At 39.7% G+C, this 27,612-nt stretch overlaps 1 protein-coding gene across 2 annotated transcripts in view; it reads left to right on the top strand.

The window, feature by feature from the left end:
• The window catches only part of CDKL5 (cyclin dependent kinase like 5), a 171,895-nt gene that overhangs the window by 132,146 nt on the left and 12,137 nt on the right, over positions 1-27,612 (top strand). The window contains exons 15-19 of one of the 2 annotated variants that reach the window (XM_037046271.1): positions 1,312-1,435; positions 6,917-7,016; positions 10,700-10,822; positions 12,036-12,155; positions 15,286-15,502. In XM_037046271.1, coding sequence (XP_036902166.1) covers positions 1,312-1,435; positions 6,917-7,016; positions 10,700-10,822; positions 12,036-12,155; positions 15,286-15,502 — 684 coding nt within the window. The remainder of the gene's footprint in view (positions 1-1,311; positions 1,436-6,916; positions 7,017-10,699; positions 10,823-12,035; positions 12,156-15,285; positions 15,503-27,612) is intronic. The other variant, XM_037046272.1, reaches the window with a different exon arrangement.

Below are 27,612 nucleotides of genomic sequence, written 5' to 3'. Positions count from 1 at the left end.
AGGAAAAATAGTAACCCCCACCTAAAAAGAAGAAAAGTATTTACTGAAATAAATTGTGGTTTATATTTCTGTTTATTCCTGGATTGAGAACATAGAGAAAAAATTGTATTCTTGTGCAAGTAACCAAATTTCTTTGGGATTTAATTTAAATATATATAATTGATGCTACCTCCCAAGTGTCAAGGCTTAAACAGTAGTTTGTATATTCCAGCACACATAAGGAGGTCTGTCCAGAAAGTATCCAGCCATGTACTCTGAAAAATAGAGACATTTATTGAAGAAGATACAAGAAACATTGTACATAGGACAATGAGTCCTTAGTCTCCTTCAAAGTATAGGCACCTTGGGACCTCACACAATTCTCCCAGTCGCCATCAGCTGCCTTGTCATACTTTGCTGAATCTCTTTAATGGTCTGAAGTCTCCTCCCTTTCAAAGGTTATTTTGGTTTTGGGAAAAGCCAGAAGTCACAGGAGGCCAAATCTGGGCTGTAGTGGGGCTGAGTCACTTGGGTGACTTGATGTTTCCCCAAAAAACTCTGCACAAGATGTGATGCATGAGTGGGTGTGTTGTTGTGATGAAGCTGCCAATCACAGTTGCCCATAACTGCAGCCTTCTGAATCATCCAAATACCGTGGAAGAATGTTCAAGCTTAACATAAAATCCGATGCAGATTTGTTGCTCTACTCGCTCAAGTCATTTTAATGCAATGACCACACAGTACACATGCTCACTCAATGGTATCTCCTGCCCCTACTGACTAGTACGGTAAAGTCGTCATTGTTCATGCATGTGCATTCTAGCCCACTCTCCTTGGCTGCTAGGTTACATCAGTGTCAATGCAAACCATTCTTATTATATTAACAATGGCTGGTCTTTTTCTGGACAGACCTCATATTGTTAAGAATCACTTCAGACTAAGAATAGATTTTGCATAATTGGGTCTGTGATGTAAAAAAGCCTCAACTCCAAAGAATGTCAAAACAGTGAAGGGAGGCTATCATATTCATACTTTTAAATATCCCACAATGTTTTTCAGTTCATCAGCCAGTGGGTCAATTTATATTGCCTGGTGATATGATATATATTTCCTGGTGTTGATTTACCTTCCCATGTTGCCCTTGTAGGCAGTGGGGGTAGGGAGAATGTTCCCTGGAGTGCCTCCACCCTCAGAAAACACAGAAGTTATCTGAAGAAAGGCAGATGAGGATTTTGACTTATCTGTTCGTTTATTTGTGTGAGAAAAAATGCAATAGAATAACTTGAATCCTGCTTTGACCAATAGATTACATCAGTGACTTTCTTTATTTAGTGCCATCTCCACGTCCAGATAATTCTTTCCATGAAAATAATGTGTCAACTAGAGTTTCTTCCCTACCATCGGAAAGCAGTTCTGGAACTAACCACTCCAAAAGACAACCAGCATTTGAACCATGGTAAGTATTTTGGTTTGTTTTTACTCTTAATGTTTTCTAAGTTGAGATTTGAGATTTCAAAGAAATTCTAGAAAACTTTTGAGCATTCTTCCTCCTGTTAGGCTTCTTTCTCAAGAGAGATGGTTTGCTGTGGAAAATGTTATTTGTCATTATTTGTAATGGTTTCTGTCAAGTTTAGAATTTGTATTAAATAACATATAAAGGGAAAAAAAATCTCCCAAATCAGTAAATACCTCATAAGTCTTCCATTGCATTCTTCTGACATGATTGATGTCTTTCACTGTCTCCTCTTTTGTTGCTATTGAGTCACCTAGCAGACGCTTTGCTTAGCACTTTGTATGCACGGTCACAGTCAGTTCTCACAGTCAGCCTTTGAAGTAGGAATGGCTCCCGTCTACAGATGAGCAAATGCAGTGTAGAAAAGGTAGGGAGCTTGCCTGGTGCTGTACAGCCAGTAACAGCAATCAGGATGTAGACCTACATGGGTTCTGACTCCATAGCTCCTATCTCTCACCTCTGTGTCACCTGACTTTTGTCAGGGAGAAAAGATAGAAATGGGGGAACAATTCTTTATGCTGCCATGGAAGTGTAATGGTAGCCAGACATTAAAATGATGTGCCAACTTTGCTTGTCCTTGTATCTTCTTGTGTCACATGTAATAAAAATTGGGGGAGATAATTATATGTCAGGGGTCCCCAGCCCCCAGGCCACTAGCAAAGTTTGCCTGAGGTCTGCCGCCTTACCCCCAACCTGAGATCTGCCTCCTGTCCCACTCCCCACCCCAGTCTGTGGAAGAACCGATCCCTGGTGCCAAAGGTTGGGGACCACGGACATGTATGAAGTCTCATTAGATCTATCTGGGAGTAAGAGCTTTTTAAAAATAGGAATGTGGACTTTGTATTCTTGACTGCTCAGAATCCAGACGTGAGAGGTGCTTACATGTACTTCATAAAACAACCTACCAAGTCCTCCACCAGTAGAATCAAATGGTGCATCACTGTAACACACTGAATTTAGAATGAGACCATTCTGTCAGAGAGCCCATCTCTGGTTTTTGTTGCCAGAAGTCACAGAGGGCCTTAGGTCAGTTCCCCTAACCCTATGTGATTTCACAATTTGGACCCTGTTGGCAGGGTTATGTCAAAGATTCATTGATACTGTGCCCAGTGGTGAAAATAATGTAATTATTTTTAAAACACTAAGATTTTTAAACAGTAAGATACTTTTTCATTTATAAGCATACTTTACATCCATTGCCTTATTTATAAAATGACAGTCTTAACATTAGTGACTAAAACAGTAGATTTTGGAAATAAATAGGATATCTTCATTAATGTCACCTTCTGGCCATGTGACTTTAACCTCTTTGTACCTTGGTTTCCTTATCTGTAAAATAGGGCTAGGAAGAGCACCTCCTTCATAGGGTTAATGTGATTATTAACTGGGTTAAATAATCAAAATTGCCTAGAGCAGAGGTCCCTGACCTCTTGGCCATGGACTGATACCCATCTGGGCCTATTAGCAACCGGGCCACACAGAGGAGTTGAGCTTGAATGTAATGTGCTTGAATCATCCCAAAACCATGTCCCCCAACCCGGTCCATGGAAGAATTGTCTTCCACAAAACTGGTCCCTGATGCCAAAAAGGTTGGGGACCGCTGACCCAGAGCAATGATTTGCTAACATCAGCAGTTTTTACCATTTATGTCCTCTAACTTCAGTATGGTTTGTCAGGTGTCTCTCTGCCACTTACTTTGCTGATAAACTTTGGTGCATTCTTTCTTCATGTGACTGTCAATAAGGTCTCCTATATATTAACCTCCTATATATAATGTCTCTCTCCTCTTTCAATTCCCCTTCGTGCTGCTCCCAGAACAATCATCCTAAAACCCCCAAAGTCTAACCCTCTGTGCAACAGAGGTCTCCTGTTTTGGGTCTCCTGCCTTGAGTCTGTGAGCATCTTGAAGTCTCACTCCTTGTTTATTTTGCCCTGCAGTTCCAACACCTAACATGGGGCCTGGCACATACAAAGTACTCTGTAAATGTTGGTTGACTTTGATTCAGTTGGTTTTAATTCCTTCTCTTTTTTAGGTGAGTCTTGAATTCTCTCTTACCTCTTGATTGCTTAGAGAAATAGCTGTTGTGTGAGTCTTGTGACTGTTTAGGAAGCAGACCGTTACTACCCCCTACCCGGCACCATCAGCACCCCTCCCACCTCTGCAGTTTTATCAGCCCTGGATAATGTATCAGGTGACTAGCTCGATGATCCTTCTTAAATCTCCTGTCCCTGAGATTTATGTGATCACCACTTGCCCTTCGCTTGTGATGCTTCTCTTGGATCTGTCTGTTGCTGTACAATTAGCTCAGCACATAACTGTCGACTGAACCAGGTGGAACCACAGTGTCAAGAATTCAAATTTGAGATATATTATGGGGCATACTCTTACCCATTGGGCGCAGTACTGGTTGTAAATGTTTAAGTCTCTCTCTTCATTCTTTTGTACAATATACAACTTTTCAGGGGCCTGTGTTCTTGGCAGCTTCTCTCCATCTCTGTCTCTCCCTGAGTCTCTCCCTTAGGCTTTTCTCCCTTCAGTTTCTCTGTTAGTTCTCTGTATGCGTATGTTTCAGTGTAGTTTCTCCCTCTCTTTTTTTCTTTCTGTCTCCCACTCTCCCACTTGGGCTCTTTCTCTCTGTGTGTCTCTGACTTCCTTCTGTGTCTTTTGTGATACATGCACACTCAAGCTTTACTCCTAGCTTTCATCCTCTAGTTCAGGGCTAATTTATTTTCGTTTCTGTTCTGGCCTCTGCGATCTTTCCCTGCCTGGATCTTGGCCCCACCACCCCTGCTCCATGTCTGTTTGAAGATGTTTTTCTCATCATTCCCCCTCCACTTCAGGCCCTAGTTTATCCAGTGCCTCGGAAAAGACACTGCAGAAAGTCTTTGATTCATCTTCCCTGTGTTTGAGGTCATCATAGGGAACAAAAGATACTGGGCTTTTTGTACTGCTCCTCTTTCATTACCCTTTTCCACCCTCATTCTCTCACTTCCATCTTGTTAGATAGACTCTTCTTCCCATCTCACATTCTGCTCCTCCCTGGACCAGTGTTTCAAGCCTTCACTTCCTCTCTTGCCAGCATTAACATTCTTCTAGTAACACCCATCCCTTCCTGAGGCTGCAGTCATGTGCGCCCCTTAAAGATTTCCTGGATCGGCAAAAAGCTCTCTTACTACTGACCCTTGACAGACCTTTGAGATTTCATTAGACTTTCATTCTTACTGGAAAGCCCTTCTACCTGTTAATCTGAATACTCTGCTGTACAGACCCCAGTATGGGAAGACATAAGCTATAGCATAAGCAAATAATTCTTTGATCTCTGGAGGCTGCAGAACATTAAAAATAGCATTGCTGGTTGGACTTGATGGTCTCTGAGCTTCCTTTCGATGCTAAGAGTCCTGCTTTTGTGATTTCAGCAAACTACACTGTTCGGCTGGGTTCTCTATAACCCTCGCATGACTGAATGCTATAGCCTGGAATTGAGTTTAGGGCGGTCTGTCTTTAGGCCTCATGTGAGAGGGTTTCGTCTCCTTAATCTCAACAGTGCTTGTCAGCAGAAAGTTAGACCGAATTCCCGGGGTCTAGGCCCAGTCTGTCATTGGGACGAGACTAGAACACCGCACTTAAAGTATCCTTAACTTTTCAGTTATCTTATTCTCGCCCATTACATCATGTCTGAAGTTTTTCAGCTTTCAGAATTGTAAATGGATTATTCAGTGTTCCAATATTCGTTGTTTTATTGGTTGTGTTGTGTTATAAAACTTTCACTTCAGAACTTGGGACTCTATCAAACTTGCAGGTCCTGATGAGTTTCAGGAACACATGGGCCTACTTCCCATGCATTTACTTCCTCGGGATCTCTATTACCTTTTAGGCTAAATGCTTTAGAAGCACTGATCACTGCTCCTTCAAACAGTCATGGTGTTTACTTCCTATCTCCCCCTTCCACCCCCATGTTTGATGTTGAGTTCTTGGTTTTCTCAAATAAATTGTTTGTGTAGCTTATAAAAGTTCTTTTTTATTATATCTGCAGTACATTTTGGTGTTGCAACTAAAAAGAAGAAATGAGAAATCACCCAAATAATTTCTCTCGCCCAGAGATGATAGTCATTAACATTTTGTTTTAGTCTTGCCTTTTAAAAAATATACATGTGCACATATATTCCTTTTTTAAAAATATAGTTAGGCTCATATTATATAGAAAGTTTTGAATTCTGCTATTTTCACTTACTGTTATAGTTTGGATATTCCTTCATATTAGTGAAAATTCTTCAACAATGTGATTTATTTTTAATAGCTTCATGCTGTTTTTCATCATGCAGATCTGTAATAGTTTATAGATAGAGGTGTTTTGTGCCTTCATACAGATTTAATCAAGTAAAGGATGCTGCTTTGCTCATGTTTTTTCTTAGATGTTCTAGTAACTTCTTCACTGTTAGGTGTTCTAAAACCCTAAGTATGAACAAACTCTGTCACCTTTAATGTTTCTACTCTTTATTTTAGGGAATAGTTAGTACAAGGAATCCAGTAATTTGAGAAAATGGGTTTCCGCAGTCATATAGATATTGAAATTTAAAATAAAGCCAATGGAATGTGCCTTTTTGAAAAATAGTACCAGTTGGCTTGTTTTTTAAAAACTGTAAATTAAATTAAGTAATATAGGTCCTCTGTTAACAAATGAGTAACCAACTTGTTGGGGCCAAGGTATCTTGTTTGCTGTCATTTAATATCTCCTATTTGTATTAAAATGCCTGGGTGGTGTCAGGGATATGAAGCTTCGTGTCAGTATTTTGACTTAGAGGCTTTTTTTTTCCCTCCTAGAAGAATCCTTTGTATTAAGCATTTTTCCTCTCTGTGTTTTCTCCTTACCTTATAAATGGATATAAAATTTTTATAAAGGAATTTTCTAGTTTCGTGTAGTTTTTGCTTCTATTTATAATGTTTCTGTAGCAGCATTGATTCTTTGTTTGTTTGTTTGTTTTTAATGTTCTGTACTTTGGCAGGCCAGTAATAATGAACTTGTTAAGCTGTTTTTAAGAAGGTAAACAGAAAAATGAAGATAAGGAAAATGTTTCTGCTCTTTTCCTTTGAGGGTTGCAGAAAAAGCATCCTTCACACCATGTACTTTTCAAACTCCTAATTCTAAGGTTTTCAACAGCATGAAAATGGTCCTGCAGCAGAGTCACAGATAATTTTTATTAATGTTCAAATTGCTAGTTTGAGTCTGTGCCAAAGGCTGATCATTAACCATGGTCCATTAGATTCAGTTCCTCCTATGCTTTTAGGACACTCCTTACCTGTGTGCTTGAATCTTCATGGCTATTTGAGCCCAGTGTCATGCACTTTCCATCTTCATTATATTTGTCAAATGATGCTAGAGAACGATTAAAAAATCAATATGATTAAAATGTCTTCCCATTTAGGAAAAGTCCTGAAAACCTTAGTCATTCTGAACAACTCAAGGAAAAAGAAAAACAAGGCTTTTTCAGGTCAATGAAAAAGAAAAAGAAGAAATCTCAAACAGTAAGTAGATGGCTAATTTCTATATTCAGTGGCATACTAGTCTACCTTAGTCTGTGGGTACTTTACATTTTGTACGTGGCAATCATACTGAATTATTTTCTTCTTAAGACCTGACATGCATACATTGTATGTGTTTCTTTCCCAAATTCTGAGCAGCTATCCTCCTGTTACAGAGCTTTTTTCCAGATTCAACAGAATCTCCAGGAATGGAAGAAATTTAATTTAGATGAGAGAGAACACTTTAAGCCTTTCTAAATGTCTTATCCATGTGGATTTGTATTCATGTAAAAACGAAGCAGCTACAGGATTTCTTTCTTTCTGGGGATTAAAGATATGTAGAAACTCAGTAAATGGTTTTGTTTTCTATTTGATCTTAAAAGTCATGTAATTAACCGTCATTCATTTTTCTCCCCTGGCTGGTTGTCCAATTACCATGTTGACAAGTGCACTTCTGGGTTGCAGAGTCACAGAGAGGAAATAGTATTTGACATTTCAGGGCTTGCTTTAGTAAGAAGACATGTTTATCCTGTGATTGAACTGTGAAATGGAACGAGTCTTAGGGAGCCCTCAGCCTCAGCCCAGGGCTGGCTCCATGAAACTGTGCACATCACATCACTGACCCACCCAAGTAAGGATTTTGCTGGTTAGTAACTTAAGAAAACATGGGGAAGACAGGCCTCCAGGCCAGCAGGCACGTCTTTACCTATGTGAGGCCTGCTTCCCCTTTGCTTTATGACATCTTCCAGACTAGACAATGTGGAGTTGGCCATTTTAAATGATTTTGTTTCTAGTTTTACTTTATACATGATTAACTCTCATTTATTTAAAAAGGAAAAGGGATTCTAGGATTATGAATCAATGGTAAGTAATGATGAGATACATAGATGATAGTAGCAAAGAATAATACTGAAAGTAAGGATTTTTGTCTCACAGATTACCTTTCTAGATTATTCTTTCACTTGTTGAATTTATGTATTTTATTACAAAATAAATATGAGCTCATTACAGAAAACTTGAGGGAAAAAATGGATCATTTCTAATCTTACCACCCTGTTGCAACTAGTATTAGGATTTTGATATATTTCCTCTTAGCTTTTTAGCCTATGTATAAGTTTATGGGGAAAAGATGGGTTTTTTTGTTTGTTTGCTTTGGATAATAGTAATCATTCTAGTACAATTTAAAATTCTGGCTTTTAATAGTCTATCTTTCTATCAATATACACAACATGTATGTTACTACACAAATTTTATTATCTTCATTTTAATGGCTACATGAAGTGTTTATTTTTTTAAAACTGCCTATTCTCTCTAACAAACTCACTTAAACCAGAATTTCAAATCAAAATACCACTCAATCAAATATTACTATATTTGTTATTTAGGCTGGATGAACAAAACAGACCTGATTTAAAGTAGAAAAGCTCAAAATATTTACAGTGCTATAAAATAATACTTTTATCATTATCTATGGAACATTTGTCCATCATGCACATTGAACTCATACTACTTCCTTTTAACCACTCTTATTTATATTTTAATGTTGTTGTTCTTAACCTCAGGCCTATAGTCATTTGTGGGGTGGTTAAGTGAAAGACAGTGGCAGAAACCAAGGGATTGAAGGTGTTTTGTGTGTAGATTTGACTTTTGATGTCTGTCTGTCTGTCTGTCTTAGACCAACATTAAACTTAAAGCCTCAGACTCTCCATGGCCTAAGTCAAATATATACATGTTGACTGACGCTGTTGCTCAGGACCTGGTTCAAATTTTAGATGTTGAAATAGTATAGGTTAGGGTAAATGGGAAAACTATTATTCTCTAACATCCTTTCCACTTGAACTTACTTTTTTGAGGTTTTCATGCATTTCATTTTTAATATGTAAACTAACTGCAAAATAGCTCTATACAGGCCAATACCTTAAATCTTCCAAACCAAAACTTTTTGATACCTCTGGGTTTTTTAGTTAAAAAGTGTTTTTAAGGACTTTGATATCTAGAGTAAGAGTTCCAAAGAGTACTTTGTATATCCTGCCAGACCGCAGGCTCCTAAGACTGGCATTTCGTTAACTCTGCCCCCTTCAAATAAGTAGAAATTAGAATTCAAGTTTGCTTTTTTCTCACTTTTTAGACTCAGCAAAAGGAAACTGGGTAAGCAAGCTTTGAAAGATTTGGAGCTTTGTGGCATTTGCATAAGGTTCAAAAAAGGGGAAATGTAATTCCCAATTCACATAGAAAAGCAAGATATTTTAAAGCCTGGATGGGTCCTAAATCTAGTTTAACCCTTTTAATTTCACTCATATAGGAACTGCCCAAGCAAGTTGTGATCTGCCGGAAGTTGCAGTATCAGTTGAGAGAACTAGAAGTGGGCTCTCTTGACTAGCGGGCCCAGCCTCAGTCCCTGCTGCCCACCTCTGTGGAGAGCCTCCAGCCACTTGCTCCTGGGGTCTCTCTTGTTGTCTCCTTAGTGACACAAGTTAAACTCTTACCTGGGGCCCCATCATGGGAACAGGAGACTTCGTGGGCTATTTTACTCAGACGTTCTCATATATGCATCCATAAAAGATGATGGAGGCCCTGGCTGGTGTGGCTCAGTGGATTGAGCACCAGCCTGTGAACCAAAGGATCGTGGTTCAATTCCCAGTCAGGGCACATGCCTGGGTTGCAGGCCAGGTCCGCAGTCGGGGACACGCAAGAGGCAACCACACCTTAATGTTTCTCCCCCTCTCTTTCTCTCTCCCTTCCCCTCTCTCTAAAAATAAATAAATAAAATTTAAAATAAAGGTGATGGGAATACCTTCACATGCATTCTGCTTCTCTGATAATTGAGATATCCACAACAGGGAAAAGAAGTGCCAAAAAATAATTTTGTGTTGCAAAGGTGCTTTCTTAAACTCAAGCAAATCTGGAAGCCGCCTTGGGAAATCTGGCTTCAGTTCCATATCCAGAGACTTACATAAGCCCTCAGAGCATATGGTGACTCTGCCAACTTGGTAGTTGTACCCGAGTTAGTATCTGTCTCCACTTATAATCATGCTTTGGTTTAGAGACTGAACTTTGTTTCCTCACTTTGAAAGCCCATATTCTGAATTGCACCAGATATTTTCCATGGGGTAGATATTTCTAAATGAATAAAATGAGGCTGCTTTGACGGTAGAATCCTGCAAGAGTGATCTTTCCAAGTGATGTGTTCTGGTTCAAAAGTTGATGACATTCAAAGGGGTCTGCAGTACCTGTTTGTTTTCTAATAGGCAGATTGCATGGTAGATTATTTAGTTACTGAGGCCTTCTCTAGCAGTTAGGAAGAGATTGAAGTTCATCAATAGCTCTTTAAACACAATTCTTTATACTAATTATATTTCTGATGATAACTAAATCCTTAAATGTTTTGTAAGCTTAATATGAATGATGTGTGCAGGTCTGTATGCATTCCTTCTGTAGGCGTTGATCATGGCCACATGTTCTCTCTCTGTATAGAAGTTTTTTGCATGTCTTGAATTACATTGTTGCCATCTTCATGTCCAAGTGAGAAATGACACAGTACCCTCTCTAGATGCACACACAGCAGACATTCTTTCAGTGACTTAATATTTCACAAGTTGAGGGCTTCCAAGGGCTAGAAGTTTCAGTAAGAACACCCCTTTTTCCTTTTCCTTTTGCAATTAGTTTATTTGTATCTTATATTGCAGACAGATTCCACCAACGGGGAGAATCCAAGCATCAAGAAATCCCTCTTTCCTCTTTTTAATTCAAAGAATCATTTAAAGCATAGTTCTTCTTTGAAAAAGCTTCCTGTAGTCACTCCACCCATGGTACCCATTTTTACGTATGGTAGCCCTGAAAACTGCTCCAGTAAACTTGTTTTACTGATGACAACAGCATGTCTTTTATTTTCATGGGGTCATATTCTCTGTGCTAGTTAAGTACCTGAGCCAGTTCCATAAATTCACTGAGATATAAATTCTTTGCCATTCTGGATTTTCTGAATCAGTTAAGGAGGTTGAAGCATAAAAGGCTATTAAGCAAACAAACTAGCGAAAGGCTAGTTTGGGTTGTCTGATTAACCAGTTGTCGGCAGACAGCGTTCATAAAACCCCTTATTTCTTGTAAAGAACTCCGTTAACACTTACAATTCACAAATATCCTTTTGTTTGACTCACTTAACACGAGTGTGTTAACACTTGGTTGGCAGTTTGTTTCTTTCAAACCAAGTTGCATTGACCAAATTAAGTGAGCTAGCTGGCTCCATGAAAAAACAGCTTCTGTTAGTCGGTGATTTGCTTTTTTCTTACCTGGCTCTAGCTTTTACTGGTCAGTAGGTTTAAAGCCAGGGCTTTTGCTTGATATTTGGCGTTAAGCTCCTGTGTTCCCTGAAATCGGTGAACAGACCAATATGCATTCATCTGGAATTTGTGGCACGAATTTCCAGCATTTTCATTGTGCATAATGCTAGACCCAGATTCTTTACTGGGCAGTGTCTTGTGATTATGACTCAACCATACTTTTCCACTTTGCTACCCCTGAAAACCTGCTAGACTTCTTTGAATACCAGCAAATGCAGTGTCTGGATCATTTTCCCAGCAGGAACAAATTTTTGTTTTATTGAACTGGTTCATAACCTAACTGCAATGTGGAATGAGGATACGACAGCAATTCCTGGTATAGCCCAATTTAACTGCTCTCTCTTACAGCGATTAAAACTAACAGCATGGGAATGCTTTAAGGGTTGAGGTTTTAACAAAGCTGCATGATCATCTGCCAATTTTTCCTAATGCAGGGAAAATTATTAAGAGGGCAGTAGAATTTAACTAGCATCACTTGCATTGTGAACACTGGGAGAGTTTGGGGGTTTTTTAATTGTTTTTTTCTTTCTTGTCTCTTTTTTTTGTTTGGGGGGGTTCTTGGGGGAGGGGGTTGAGTGTTGGTTTGTTTTGATTTGCTTTTGTTCTCCTCTTGGGTGTAGTTCCATATCTTAATTAGGTTTATTGGTGTGCTGGTTAAATCCTTATCTATATTCCGCTCTAGGTGCCCAATTCTGAAGGCCCTGATCTTCTGACATTGCAGAAAGCTATTCACTCTGCTAGCACCCCAAGCAGCAGACCAAAGGAATGGCGTCCTGAGAAGATCTCTGATCTACAGACCCCAGTGAGTAGTACCCACATCACTCCTAGACTCTTATACTGCAGTGATCGTTTCTTCTAAGGGGAGGGGGCAAGGTTGAGAAACTTGGCCTCTCAGTGTTACAGCAAGGCTGAGTGTCTCCCCCGGATATACCCTCACTAATAGCCAGGTGCATCTTAGGGGTCCAGAGAGGTCTTGTGTCAGTGACCCTTGTCCTACTAGGGAAAAAAGGGAGCTTCCACTAGGCTTCAGCTAGCTGGGGATAGGGCTGGGGGTGAGATTAAGGGATTAATAAGAAATGGCCCAGCTCTGGCTGGCATGGCTCAGCAGATTGAGTGTAAACCTGCAAAGGAAGAGGTTACTGGTTAGATTCGCTGTCAGGGCGGAAGCCTGGGTTGCAGGCCAGGACACTAATAGGGGCACATGAGAGGCAAGCACTTGCATAAGGATGTTTCTCTCCCTCTCTTTCTCTGTCCCTTCCCCTCTCTCTCTGAAAATAAAGAAAAGCAATTTTTTTTAAAAAAGAAAGAATATTTAAACCTTTGAAATCCATTTTCTATTTTTGATAGAAAATAAGCAAACTGTTGCATTAGGAAGTACATATTAGATAGTATGTATAATCACATTTCTCTGTCATAATGGAAGAAGCAAAAACCATATCCGCAAATTTTTCAGGTAACTGAGGTTTTATCTCCTTTAAACAATGATTTTGATTGGAAATTTAAAAATATTATATCTTTTCAGTATCCCATAATGAGCATGGTAACATAATCTAACTTGTTTTTTATCACATTCACTATTTTATAAGTCCATTATTCCTCCCTATAATTTCCGACAACCTTCATGAGTTTTTGAGTCTGTAGAGTTACTTATGATTTGGAGGAAGTGTATATTTTTGTCGGTTTACTGTTTACTATTTAATTGTAAGCTATTACTTAGAGCTGCTGGAAGGAGTTGTCTAAATTTGTATTGTATTTGCTCAACCATTTGTATTTTCTGCCTCTAACATAATTAAAGTAGGCTGGGGGCAGAGGAGGTATAGAGAACCAGATATCCAAGTTATTGGATATGTGTACAAATGAAGAGCACGAGGCTCTGAGTGTGGACCTGAGGTCCTATTCCCAAACTTGAAAAGAAGAGTACGGGGCTTTAGAACCCTCTTTGTATAACCACTTCTTTTGTCTAAAAGCTCTTTTCAGGTAACTTTGTATCTCTAGCTGAACACATATTATTGCATCGTTGATTCTTTAACCATATGGGGGTTAAGGGACACTGACCTCTTACACAGTCAAAAATCTGCTTTTAACTTTGAACTCCTCCAGAACTTAAGTTGTCTCTTGATATCTGCTGGCAATTGGTTGCAGGACCCGCTGTGGATGACAAAATCCATGGATGCTCAGGTCCCTTATATAAAGATAGCATAAATCAATGCATACAGTCAGCCGTCTGCATCTGCAGACTCCCAACCACAGATGGAAAATAGTATAGGTATTTGTTTTAAAAAATCCATGTATAGCCCTGGCTGGTGTAGCTCAGTGGATTGAGCGTGGGCCTGCGAACCACATGATCGTGGTTCGATTCCCAGTCAGGGCACATGCCTGGGTTGCAGGCCAGTTCCCAGCAGGGAACTTATGAGAGGCAACCACACATTGATATTTCTCTCCTCCTCTCCATCCCTTCCCCTCTAAGATGAATAAATAAAATCTTTAAAATTTTTTTAAAAAATCCATGTATAAGTGGATCCACGCACTTCAAACCCATGTTGTTCAAGGGTCAACTATAATTGCCCAATAGTTACATGTCATCAGGGCTATGAAAATCACCAAGCATTTCATTGTGTTATTATACCAATTTCATTTAAACAACAACCATACACTTGTGTGTGCAGTGTGCTATGCCACCTCCCATGGGGACCACAGAGCTTTCTTGGATGGACTTTGGAATGGCCCTGGAAAATGCTTCCCTAGGAGTGATTTCTACTTGAGTCAGTTCTCAAGCAATTTCCCTTGGATTTCAATGCTCTGTTCCATCAAATCTTGTAGTGTTTCTGGATATCATCAGCATTTTATTAAAACTTTCCTGAGCCCTTAAAAGCATGGGCCTTGAAGACTGGCAGCCAACAGTGTTCTGAGGAGGGACTTGAATTTCAGGGTGCTTTCACAAAGTTCTTCTGATGGTGACCCTCATCACACCAACATAGAGAAGAGGGGAGTGAGCCCCATGTCACCAGTGAGGAGCCCACAGGGTCTGTGGCTTCCAGGACTCTGCCTTCTGCCTCACAGTACAGTCCCCCCGTCACACAGCAGACAGGCAGGGCAACCCGGAGCGCATGTTAGGAATCCAAGGAATCCATAGGAATCCTCCTATGAGTGAATTGTACCCTAGAGTCTACAGGGCTTTTGCTTGTTTCTCTGTGCATTGGATTTTTAATGCCCAAATTTTACCCTCCCCCCTCAAAATATTTTTTAAATCCCCCAAACCAAAAAAGTAAAAGGGCAGAAAGGAAACATTTGGTTTTGCAGTGTCAAGGGAAAGGGAAATTGGGGAGATAAGAGCTTTGTAAATATATGATTGTCTAACCACTACACTGTATACCTGAAACCAATACAAAATAGTATTAAATGTAAACTGCAACTGAAAAACATTTTAATGTAAAAACAAATAAAAAGCTAAAAACAAAAAAGGGAGGGGTATACAAATTTTAGGTGAATGTGTTGCTACCTAATTGGAACATAACATTTTTTCAGTTTCTCTTGCAGCTAGATTTGGTCATGTGGGTGAGCCCTGGCCACTGAAATAAAAGTGACAGCTTTATGTGGCGCTATTGGGAAATCTTCCCAAAAGGGAGAGTCACGTCACTTGCTTCCTCCTCCCCCCTAAAGGTGGGATGCAGCCAAATAGAAGGAGCCTAACTAAGCCTTTGACCAGCCACCACACCAGCTCCAGATTTCTTATCTGGATTTCTAGGCCTTTTCATTAAAAGAAAAATAACTTCAGTCTTGTCTGGAATAGAACAAAAGAACAGATAAGGCTGGACTAGGCCCTCCCTCCCCACCGGGCCCACCCTCCCCAGTTCCTTGCAGTCATCTCCAGTCTGCTCCTTTCCTCCCAGCTCTCCAGTCTACCTTACACACACTCTCATCTTGTCTTCCAGAGTCAGCCGTTAAAATCACTGCGCAAGCTGTTGCACCTTTCTTCAGCTTCCAATCACCCGGCTGCTGCGGATCCCCGCTTCCAGCCCTTAACAGCTCAACAAGTCAAAAATGCCTTCTCAGAAATTCGAATTCACTCCCTGAGCCAGGCCTCTGGTGGGACCAGTAACATCCGACAGGAGCCCACTCCAAAGGGCAGGCCAGCCCTTCAGCTGCCAGGTCAGATGGACCCTGGTTGGCACGTGTCCTCTGTGACCCGCAGTGCCACAGAAGGGCCTTCCTACTCTGAACAGCTGGGAGCCAAGAGTGGGCCAAATGGGCACCCTTATAACAGAACAAATCGGTCTCGAATGCCAAATCTGAATGATTTAAAAGAGACAGCCTTGTAATGTGTGCTTGGGGCTGGGGTCAGGGGACAAGCCAGTTGGGGGGAGAGGGGCTGGGCTTAGAGGGTGGGGTGGGGAATGGGCTGGGCCAGGGTGGTAAGCCAGAATTTTCAGCTTTATGAAGGTGTGTGCAATATTGTATGTGTGGCGCCATCTGGCTCCTCACAGCCACAAATGCTAGTCAGGGATCTTAGAGCCGCAGGAGTTCCTTAGGGATCCCCATCTCCACGGGTCTTGTGTGAGCATGGCTAGAGTGTGCCGTTGAGGAAGAAGACAGTTCTTGCCAGTTTCTCCCCGTTACATTCCAGCTGTAGTGCAATTCCTGTCGAACTTGGGAAAGCCAGGACATGTTCTGGCACTGCAAGGGAAAGAAAAATCCGTGTTGACCGATGCCCTCATCACAGATTTCTTTCTGCCTAGACTAAATGTGGGGTTTATTGTAATCCAAGAGTATCCCTTTGAAGGGTTAGCAGATGAACTAACTGTATGTCTTAAATTGTTTTCTAAAGTTCCATATTTGATAGGATTTGTAACATTTATTTATAATTAATTAATATTGTACTGTTATAATCATACCTTTTATGTTAAATGTAAAGTTATTTTGAGCTGTTTGGAACATTGTGAAGCAGTGGGACAGCTATAGTAGTTTCTATAAAAACTAAACAGTAACATTTATATATTGCATCAGGAGTATTTTATTCTATATATAAATATATATATGATAAATATCTGTCTGTTTTATAAATATAATCACTTAAAGAAAGTATCGTTATGACACTCTGCCATATTTTTATACATTTGTAATATGAAGTGAGTATTATACTTCTAATCAAGAGAGTTGACTTGTGGCTATATGTGACTGTAACAGTAGGAACCTTGCTCGACTTTTAGGCCGCAGAAGTAGCCTCTAGACATGCTTCTTGGTAGCAGATGGGATGTAGCATCTCCTTCCGAACCCACAGAGAAAGAAAGTGGGTTAGGCCAGTGAGAACTCTGGCAGGCCTTGTCTCTGTCCTCACACAGTTGGCTCCTCTTCGTGTCCAGGGATGTTCCTTGCACCTAAGGGAGAACAGATCCAGGCTTACTTATGGGTCTTGGTAGAGAGAATGTGCTCTTCTACTTAGCATTAGTGTAGAGCGTTGACCAAAGATTTGCCAGTGAACATTCCTAGTTGCGAGGTTGTAAGAGGCCCCTGTCTGCAGATCTGGCAGACCAGCTCTGTGCTCCTGAATCCTGTGCAATGTATCAGAGACTCTTGGTTGGGGTGGGGGTGGGGGCATGAGATACATGTGTGGTGTTTCTGTTTCTCAATACTTCCTTTGTTATTGCTCTTTCCAAGATATTTAAAAGGCTCCTGAAGCAATTCTAGACATAGAGAAAATTGCTATATCCACATTGTCTTCTTGGGACTGTACACATAAAACAAGGTTATACACACACACACACACACACACACACACACACATGGTCAGAACAGGACTTATCTTTCCCTCATTTGATCTCCTTCAAATCCCAAGTTCCTTCCAAGTATCATCAGGCCTTTGGCCAATAAAGGCTATAGCCCTGTGCCCCTAGGCCATCCTTGACAGAGACCACTCGACACCATCATCCATCAAGAGCATTAGATTTTTGGAAGTAGTCTCCTAGCAATAATATTTTTAAAGGTCCCCTCAAAAATGTCATTCCTCAAAGACATAATGTCTCAGTATTTATTACTTGTCCCAGGATTCTGAGAGTGTCAGCCCCTGAATCAAGTCAGCTATAACTGAAATGTGCTGTTACTGTACCCCCTCCCCCACAATTTTGAGAATCATAGCTCTGATGTTTATGAAGATTATAAAGAGAAAGTCTTAGTTTCTTTGAAGCTTAAATCGTGTGCATATTGCATTTTTATATAACTACTATAATGATGTGTATTAATTATATATAGAGGTCATTTTAAGGTGCTTTTTATTTAATTTAATAAGTGTAATAGGCACTAAAAGGAAACTCAACTGGGTACTATCATTGAAACAATTTGATTCAGACCAATAGTTTGCATGCTGTTTGGTTCTTTTTATATCTTGTTTGTTTTACCAGTTCAGTACTGTTCGAGTAGCTCTGAATTCTGGCTTTTCCCAGGCAGCTGCTCAGTTATAAAAGTGATGTGGACCCTTAGCAGTTTTTGCCTGGATACTAATGACTATAAAAGGGTGTATAACTCTTCTTTTTCATACTAGATCTGTACCTTGTATTTTCCCCCTTGCAAACCAGAAACTACATTTTTTTCCTCTGGAAAGACTTCTCACTGTGCTGTGCGCTTAGGAACTGCGCAGTCACATTGCCACATTGTGGCATTTGAGGCTCGTTGTCACCTAGCGGCTGGTTTCCCATGTTTTCATCCTTGTTAACACTGGGATCTCAGATGTTTGCAGATCATTTCTATTTCTGATGGTTCTTCAAAGAAGGGCTAGAATAATTGCCTTCTACCTAGAGCAAAGTAAACCTAACTGATGAAGAGTCAATACATACTTTTCGTACATTCCCAGATTTGAGCCAGAAAATATCTACGGTGTTTTCAACTCATGTTTTTGAGGTAGCTCTTTTATCCTCTCCCCAGCTTTTGTCCATTTTGACTTTTCATTGACCTTAGTTAGCTGTAAAGTGAACTTCAATCCACACTTCTAACAGGTATAATGCTTTTCCTTCTTGCACGGGGGAATGGGAATGGTCAAGTTTCCTCTCAAGTCTAATGGGCCCTCTCTTAGCTTTTAACTGTTATTTTCCTCTGTCGATGAACTATCGATCTGATGGAGATAGCCACCCATGATAAGGACTTGATTTAAAGTCACAAAAGCTTGCATTTTCTTTAGGAAGGGAAATTCTTATGACATCTGTGTTCTGTTATCTACCCTAACTTCCTAAAGAATAAAAAGGTTAAATAATGGCTTACGAATTACTTTGTTTTATGGAAGTATCACTGATGTCCTTTTAAAGAAAAACTCTGCTTCGCTGTTTTTCTACTTTTGCTTTACCATCATCCTCATTTTTTCTCCTCAGAAGTTCTAAATGAACTTTCACTGAATCTTGCTTGGTCTACATCTGAGCTTTAGCCTCTCGCCAGAGCTCCAGACCAAAAGTACTCCGTACTGAGGGGCTCAAGTGAGCTGTCTCTGCAGTAGTGGTTCTCAATCAGGGCTGATTCTGCCTCCAGCAACATTTGGCTGTGTCAGGAGACATGTTAGGTTGTTACAACTGGGTGTGGTGGGGGTGCTACTGGCATGTAGTTAGTAGAGGCCGTGGGTGCTGCTACACATCCTACATGAACAGGATCCCCCACAAACCAAAATGACCCAGCCCCAAAGGTCAGTAGCATTGTGGTTGAGTAGCCTGCTCTACTGTGTTCCATCAGTCTGCAGAGCTCGGCTCTGTCCTCGTCTCTCCAGGCTAGGGAACTGCAGGTATGAATTCTTCAGCATCTCATTCTTTAAAGAATCTTCTACCACTATTTTCAAATCTCTGGAATCCTATTGTTTGTTTCTATTGTCTTGAGCCTGCTAAAAGGTGCGTCCTTTAGGAGGAGACCAGAGTCACTTTATAGGTGTTTGAGAGCTTAAATTCTAGGTCAGCATCCTTAGAAAATCTTTCATAGAGCCATGATGCTTATATTTAGAAGTGAGCAGCAGCCTGGCAGATTGGCATGATTTTTACCAACTGCTCAAAGGCATCCATGGCTTTTAGCTGTGTCTCCCAAAAGAAAATGTCTTTGTTTTTAATTTAAGTCATTTAATAGCTCTTTACAAATATTGGCACATGACAGACTGATTAGAAGCAAAAATCTCTGTATTGGTGGTTGTGACGTGGCTGTTATAGGAGTATTTGTGCTGTACGCTTTGGTCAAATCTGTTTTCAAACCTGCTTTAAGTCTCACCATAGGCAGTTGTACTTTCATTCTAAGCTCAGAGCTATGCTGGTTAGTTTCTAGTCACGTCATGTATTATAAAGTATGTTGTGGTTGTAGACTTAGCCAGTTTAGCATGTTCCTAATCTGAAAATTAGTGGACTTCTCTAGGAAATGCTAGCCCATTTTCCCGCCCCACCTCCTCTTAGTTAACCTCATAGTATCCTCACTTCTTAAACTAGTTTTTAGAGTAAATAAGGAAAAAAGCCATTTATTTTCTTCTAGCTATTGAGAATGACTCATAAGTGTACAGCTTTTTTTTTTAAAAAAGGCCAGAGGATTACTTTTCAAGTGCATAGAAAGCACTGTTTATTTGTGTTCACCTAGGTCCTGGTGGTGACCCAACTTTTGGCAAGGGCAATTGCTCATTGCAACATATTCCTAGAGCTCATCTGGGACTCAGAAACCTGCATATTCTCTCCTGATCAGAACATTTTTTCTGGAGAGCACTGCTTTTATATCTAGAAGTTTGTTACTTCCTGCATTATAGTGGGATGTTGAGCTCCATGTGAGTACTAAGATCCACAGATTCATACTTTTGTGAACTGGGAATGTGGTATATGATACACTGAACCAAGTCAGAAAATACTGAGATATTTCCTTACCTTCTTCAGTTCATCACTAATAAAGTGTGTAGGCAGAGAAAATATTTACAGTTAAAACCAAATGGTTTCTTTAAAAAGGGGCAGCAGAGAAGTCAGTACAAGTGTTAGGTGTCCTGTCGCTAATCCCCAGGGCCAGAATCTCACAAGAAGATGCTCTCAGAGACTTAAAGGGCCAACTTACAAAACAAAAACTTGTAAGTGGTTCTGATTTCTTCCTTTTGCATCTTGACCAGCTGAGATATAGAATATCTTGCGGTCTGATTCAGCTGGGTAAAAAGTTCTGTCTCAGAAACCATGAGTAAATACAAGAAAATGAAGCTGTGACGGGACAAGTCCCTCGTCTGTCTGTATACACACAATGTGGTGAAAACAAGGTGGCTAGGAAACTCTGGGCCTGCTGCCCTAATCTCTTCTATTTCTTCTTCTTTTAATTGAATGTACTATAAAAGATCATAAACTTTTGTGCCAAGTCAGTTACTACATGAATATTCATTTCCCATAGTGCTTTGTTAATTCCTTAGTGTTAGGCCTGGTCCTGACTCTACCTTTTTCCACTCCGGGCACTGACCTACCTTTCTGTGTATTTCCTATAGGCTATTAAATATGATCACAACCTGCCTTGTATTTTCATTCATCAACTGTTCACTCCCAAACTTGAGGGAGGTTTGTCTTTTTGTTTTGCCGGAAAAAAAAATTGTAATAGTTGCACGTTGGATTTCTAGGGCCAGAGAGCTGCGCCAGTGAAACCAGTTTCACTTCTAAGGCCCTTCATTACCTACAAGGTTAAGCTCTCTGAATCCCATTTGATCCTTGGGTCATATTTTGATCCTCCTTTGGAATCTGAAAAAAAATCGGTCTCCGTGTTGTATGCAGGTTAGTAGTTGCCTTGTTTGCTACTCTTCCAGCACAGAGTATCAGGGAGAAAGAGGCCTTATCTGTTCCTCCATCCCCTCCGTTTTGACAGACTGCTAAGAATTCCTCAGGACCTCTTTTGGTTTGGGATTGTACTTTCCCAAAAGCCTGATGTGATTCATTTCAGGCACAGACAAGCTTGTCCTAGTGTTCCTCTTCAGGGTTAATCAGACGAAACCCAAGAATAGAAAAGGTAGATGCCTTGACTTTTGTCCCTTTTAAGGGATTAAAGTGTTATCACCAGAGTTGTCAAAAGCTCCAGTTACAAAGCATTCAGAGGGTCAAGAAAAAAAAAGATGCTGTTTTTTCTGGAGAACTTCAAAATTCTCCACAATGGCGTAGGTTTTCCAAAGTGGAAAGCAAAGTTTGTACAAAATTCATTTTCACTAGAGATACACGATTGATTATATGTAGTCCTCTCAAGTCTATCTCCCTCTCCTTGTTTCCTCCTTGGTCGCTGATGGAGTCATGCTGGAGGGGTAATGCTGTCATTGCAAGAAGTCAATTCTCACTGTAAACTTAGATTGATTAACAGAAACAATTAAACCATACAAAATAGTGGCCCCTAATTCCTATCTCCAAGAATTGCTTTTGTGCCATTTTGAATTCAGGTAGTTATTCTGTATATAGTTAGAAGACTATTCCGAGCTTCTTCAATGTCTAGGAAGTTTGAAGGTGGTATCTGGGAAGACATAGGGCAGGGTAACTTTGAGAACCCTGCCCATGCACGAAAACAAAAATAGGGATAAGCCAGAATGCTATAACATCCAAATTTATGGTAGTTGAAGAATCAGTGGAAATTCTTAATTGCACAGACTTTATAAATCCATAATGCAAAGTGTAATTCCATACTTTTTACTGTGGCAAGGGTGTGCTGTGGTGTTAACCTTTTTAATTTTTGAATCCAAACTGAATTTAGAGTGTTGAATATTTAAATTCCTCACAAGCTAATTATGAACCATTTGTAAAGTGTTTATATAACTCTTTGTATCATGTGTTGGTACATCTTACCAAGTTTTTTCTGGCATGTATTCCATTCTAAACTTCTGTAAAATTTCTATCGTTGCTGTAAATATTATACAAATATCTATTCCGTGGTAACCTTAATTATCAGCATGAAATGGTTAATTTTTACTGAGCACAATGTATTTTTGAATGGATCTTCCCAAATGTCTTTAATAAAATGCAGATTTTGCACTGACTGATGTGATTGCCAGGCCATCCCAGTCTTGAGCACTGTTGTCCTTCCAGTTTGAATAGCAAGCAGCTCTGCAGTTTGTTCCTTCTTTGTAAAAAAAACTTGTTGGATTTCAAATGAGGGATAATGGGCCTTTGAAGTTGGAATCAGTTTAAGGGACCGAAATTAATGTAAAGCAGGACAAATCCTGTTGTTTAATGATGTTGATAATTTTTTTGTATTTATAAAGCTTTTTTCCCCTTCTGGCATTTTGAAAACTGGTTTCTTTTACACATGAGTGTTGTCTCCTTTGCATGTTCACTTGGTTGGGCCGGGGAGGGTGGGAAGAGATGCTAGCTTCCTGCTCAGTGCCATGGAGAAAACCAAGATGGACAGCTTAATAGGGATTTCTTTGTGTTGCAGAGCAGGGCTTTGGCGAACGTTTCCATCAAGAGCCAAATAGTAAATATTTGAGGCTCTGTGAGCCATAGGTTCTCTGACTACTCCCCTTTGCCATTGTAGTGCAAAGGCAGCATTGATAAGTATCTGTCTGTGTTCCAGTAAAACTAGTTATAAAAACAGGCGAGGCACCAGCTTTACTAACCTGTTCTAGGCCTTCACTTCCGTCTTTAAAGATAAGAAGACCTACTGAGTAAATGCTCCATCAGGGAGGAAAGAACTTAAATTTTGTAATACCATATTTAAATATTCTCTAACTTTCTTCATGTTTCTAAACAAAGGATAGCAACTAAAACCCAATGCTTGGCATTCTTATAAGCCCTGTGTCACCAACTTCTTTGATCCAGGTTTCTCCTTAAGTCATGGAAACCTGTGATTTTTTTTTTTATGTTCACACTTCCCATGGCTGGATACAATGCTTCTATTGTTATTTTTATTGTTACTTCTATCTATTGTTACTTCTATTGTTATATTTACTTTTCACAACAGCACAATGAAATGGGCTATATCCCCATTTCATAGATGATGAAACTGAAGCCTGTGGACTTTACATTAACTTGCCCGAGGTAGCCAGCTAGGATTTGGAGCTGAGTATGTTCACTGAGTATGCAAAGCCTGCCCTTCAACACTACTAAACAGTGTTTCCATGTGTAGAAACTGACATGGGATTCATAAATAGGTGATTTGTGTACCTACCTTTCCTCCCATCTCCCAGCAGCTGGTAATTGATTTAATTTGAGAATAGAACATTTCATTGAAATAAGTCACTAGAGGTCCGGAGACTGGTGAAGTGGTTAAAAGCCAGGATATGGAGTCAAATTGCCTGAGTGGAATCCTATATCTTGTGTGGCTTTAGGCAAGTTACTTAAGTTTCCTATGCCTGTTACCTTATCTTTAAATAGAAATAATCATGATGGTACCTACCTCACAAGGTGGTTGTGAGGATTTGATGAGATGATAAACTTCAAAGCACTTGGTAGACTCTCAATAAATACTAGCTATTACAACATTATTGCTAGTATTCGTGCCCAAATTGGCAGCCCTATGAAGTTGAAAAGGAATGTCAATAAATCTTGACTGCCAGTAATGGAGAGAGAGTTCATTAAGCACATTAGAGATATTTATTCTATTTGATCTCCACATCTACCTTGTATAATTGCCCAGGTTAAGAACCATTGTAATTTGAAGTTACTTATAGCTTGGAGCTACTCTTGGGTCACAGGGGAAGCAACAGCCCTTACAGCTAGCTGTACATTCGTAGGCAGGCCTCAGCAATTGCATTCCAGGTAGACAAAAAGATGGGCTCCTGGCAGCATCTGCCCAAAGGTTCACTTTAAATGTGCAATCTTCTGGGTTCCAGGACTAGATTCGTAGTGGCATCTTTATTTTGAAATACCTTTGCTTTGTCCAACTAACCTCCTCCCACACTGAATACTAAAATCAGCTCAGACTTTTTTCTTTATCTTGGCAACCCTTACTGCTACTTTTTCTTTTTTGTTCATAGCATTTAATTTAGTTGTTTTAAAATCTCCTGCAATATGTTATGTATTTTTTACCACACTTATAAAAAATCTCTAAGTGCAGGCCATATTCTAGCATTTCTGAAAATAAAAGTAAACATGTTAACATAAGGTAACAGAATGAGTTCTTGCTATACTATATATATTTTTATTTTTTATTTAATTTTTATTGTATTTTTTTCATTACCATTTAGTCCCCTTATACCCACCCCCAGGAATCACCACACTGTTGTCCATATGTATTTTTTAATTGAAAGCTCCCCCACAAAAGAAAGAGTACTACAAACATAGTTTATGTGTTTAATAGCAAAATTCTGTTAGGTTTCAGATGTCCCTCAGTGAAAGTTTTATATTTTATACATTCTGTCATGAATTTAATGAAGTAAAAAATTCATATGCTGATGTAAACAAATTACCTGCAGATAAACATTTTATGGATTTCAGTATCTCATTGTTTATTAAATTCTGAAGTACTGAGTAATTTCCAGTGTGAAATCTCAGCTGGCTTCTTTGCAAAAATTGACAAGTTAATTCTAAAATTTATATGGAAATTCAAGGGACCCAGAATAGCTGTAATAATCTTGAAGAAAAACAAAGTTGAAGGAGTCACATGTTCTAATTTGAAAACTTACTACAAAGCTACAATAATTAAAACAGTGTGGTGTGACATAAGGATAGACATATAGATCAATGGAACAGATTGAGTGTCTAGAAACAAACTTTCATCTTTACACCAGTTGATTTTTTTTTCAGTAAGGATACCAAGGCCATTCAATGAGACAAGAATAGTTTTTTTCAACAAATGATGCTGGGAAAACTGAATATTCACATGCAAAGAATGAAGTTGGACCCCTATCTCATACCATATATAAAAATTAACTCAAAATGGGTCACAGATCTAAACGTAAGAGCTAAAACTATAAAACTCTTGGAAGAAAACATAGGAGTAAATCTTTATGATGTGGATTTGGCAGTGGTTTCTCAGATATGACACCAAAAGCACAGCAACAGAAGAGAAAAAATATTGAACCTCATCAAAAATTTAAAATGTGTGTTTCAAAGGACTCCGTCAAGAAAGTAAAAAGATAACCCACAGGATAAGAGAAAATATTTGTGGATCCTATGTCTGATAAGGGAATTGTATCTAAAATAAAGAACTCTTACAACTCCATAATAAAAAGACAGCCTAATTTTAAAATGGGCAAAGGATCTGAATAGACATTTTCCCAAAGAAGTATACAAAGGGCCAGTAAACACACAAAAAGATGCTTAGCATCATTCATCATGGGGAAATGCAAATCAAAACCACAATGAGATACTACTTCATATACCCCAGGTTGGCTATAATCAAAAAGATAGTAAGTTTAGAGAAATGAGAATCCTGCTAGACTGATGGTGTGAGTGTAAAATGGTAGAGCCACTTTGGAAAATTGTCTGACAGTTCCTCAAAAGCTAAAACAGACTTACCATGTGACCTAGCAATTTACCTCCTAGGTATATACCCAAGATAAAAGAAAAAATATCTGTACCAAAGGTTATGCACACTTGTTCATAGCAACATTATTTGTCATGGCCAAAAACACAGAAATAATCCACATGTCTATAAACAGATGAATGAATAGTATAACGCCGTTTATCCATACAATGAAATGATAGTCTGCCATAAAAAGGAATGAAGTATTGATATCTGCTACAACATGAACGAACCTTGAAAACACTGCTAAGTGAAAGAATCCAGACAGAAAGGACCACGTATCATTTATGATTCCATTTATAAGAAACGTCCAGAATAGGCTACAGAGACAGAAATAGATCAGTGGTTGTGTAAGACTGGGATGGACAAGTGGGTTGTGGGGGCCAGTGATAATAGATGTAGGGTTTCTTTTGGGGGTGATGAAATTTTTAAAAAATCAATTGTGATAATGATTGCTCAATTCTGAATATACTAGAAGTCATTGAATTGTACACTTTAAATGGGTTATATTTGTATGGTATGTGAACTCTATCTCAATAAAGCTGTTTGTTACTAAACAAAAATTTCTAACATGAACAATTATTTGCAGAATCTTTTTCTCTGCCTATTTCATTCTTTTTGTCCCTTAATTTGTCTTTCCTCCTGTACCTGAGTGCCAATTGTAGAGAACCTGAACTCTTAGGCTTTTCTCTGACAATACACATCATGATAAAAGTTCATTCAACTTTCCTTCTCAGGGTGTCCAATCCAGCATTCTTTTCAAAATTCCTTTGTCCATGTATTCTAAGACCAAATAAGTATTTTTTCCCCCACCCTGAATTGATTTGCTTGTATTTGAGAGAAGATAGCACAAGGAAAACACCTTTCCAGGTTCAGGTGTATAGCATGGAGAACAGAAAGAGGCTGGGTTAAATATGAAGTTGTTCTACTAAGCCCACTGACACCAGGGAAGAGATTTGGGGATTTGGGGAGGCTGCCCACTCACAGACAAGGTGAATGTGATGCCCAGTCACTTGGCTTGGAATTCGAAAACAGTAACTCAGAGAAATGGGCTGCAGTGCATCTGGGCCAAAATAATCTGCAGTCTTGTTGGAGGGTCCCTATCCTCTGATTCCACCCCCTGTCAGTTTCTACTTTCAAATCCTCTGCTGCCCACACACTGTGTCATTAGCCATTCGCTGGGAAGGACCTGAAAACTCAGGCTGAGCTAAAAATGACAAGGGAAACTTAGACTGTTGTCCCCCAAGCTCCCTGCCTAATGAGCTTCTCCAAGAGGGGAAGGAAGGCCAGGCCTGTCCCAGGTCTGTTCCTTCCCGAGGAGGTCGCAGCATTAGGAATAGGCGGGTTTGTGTGCTGCAAGGCAAGGTGGCAGAAGTTGGAAGGTGGGCTCACCAGGGGTGCAGCCACACCTCCCTTAGGACGTAGGTCCTAACCACTTCATACAAAGCTGATGGGCCTCCTCCACATAGCCAGTGATACCTCTTGTGCCAACTGTTTTCAAAGTGTTAAGCTTGTTGAAAACGAGCTATAGATAAAGGGATATTCTGGTGTGTTCTGGTCATTTGGAGTTCCTAAATACAGGAAAACTTTGCTAGTTACTCATGTAGCCTGTCTTGTAAATTCACCTAAATAGTGACCATAGCCTAGGATAATTTGCCTTAATGGGTCATAGCATGGAGCCGTATGTAAGAAGAGCTCTGGAACCCCCCACTCTCTGTGAACATAGGGATAAAAGCTCAGCAGGTGAGGCCCTCCCACCTGGGTCTTTGGTCATGTGTGGCTCTCAAGAGAAAGGGACACAGGCTCACATCCACTGTACTCATCTCCACCACCCAATCACCCTGCAACCTTTCACT

Source organism: Sturnira hondurensis, unplaced genomic scaffold (genome assembly GCF_014824575.4).
Source record: "Sturnira hondurensis isolate 20B ecotype Veracruz unplaced genomic scaffold, ASM1482457v3 Scaffold0005220, whole genome shotgun sequence".
NCBI lineage: Eukaryota > Metazoa > Chordata > Mammalia > Chiroptera > Phyllostomidae > Sturnira > Sturnira hondurensis.
The sequence above is the reverse complement of the archived record's forward strand: the minus strand, read 5'-3'. Positions and strand labels throughout refer to the sequence as shown.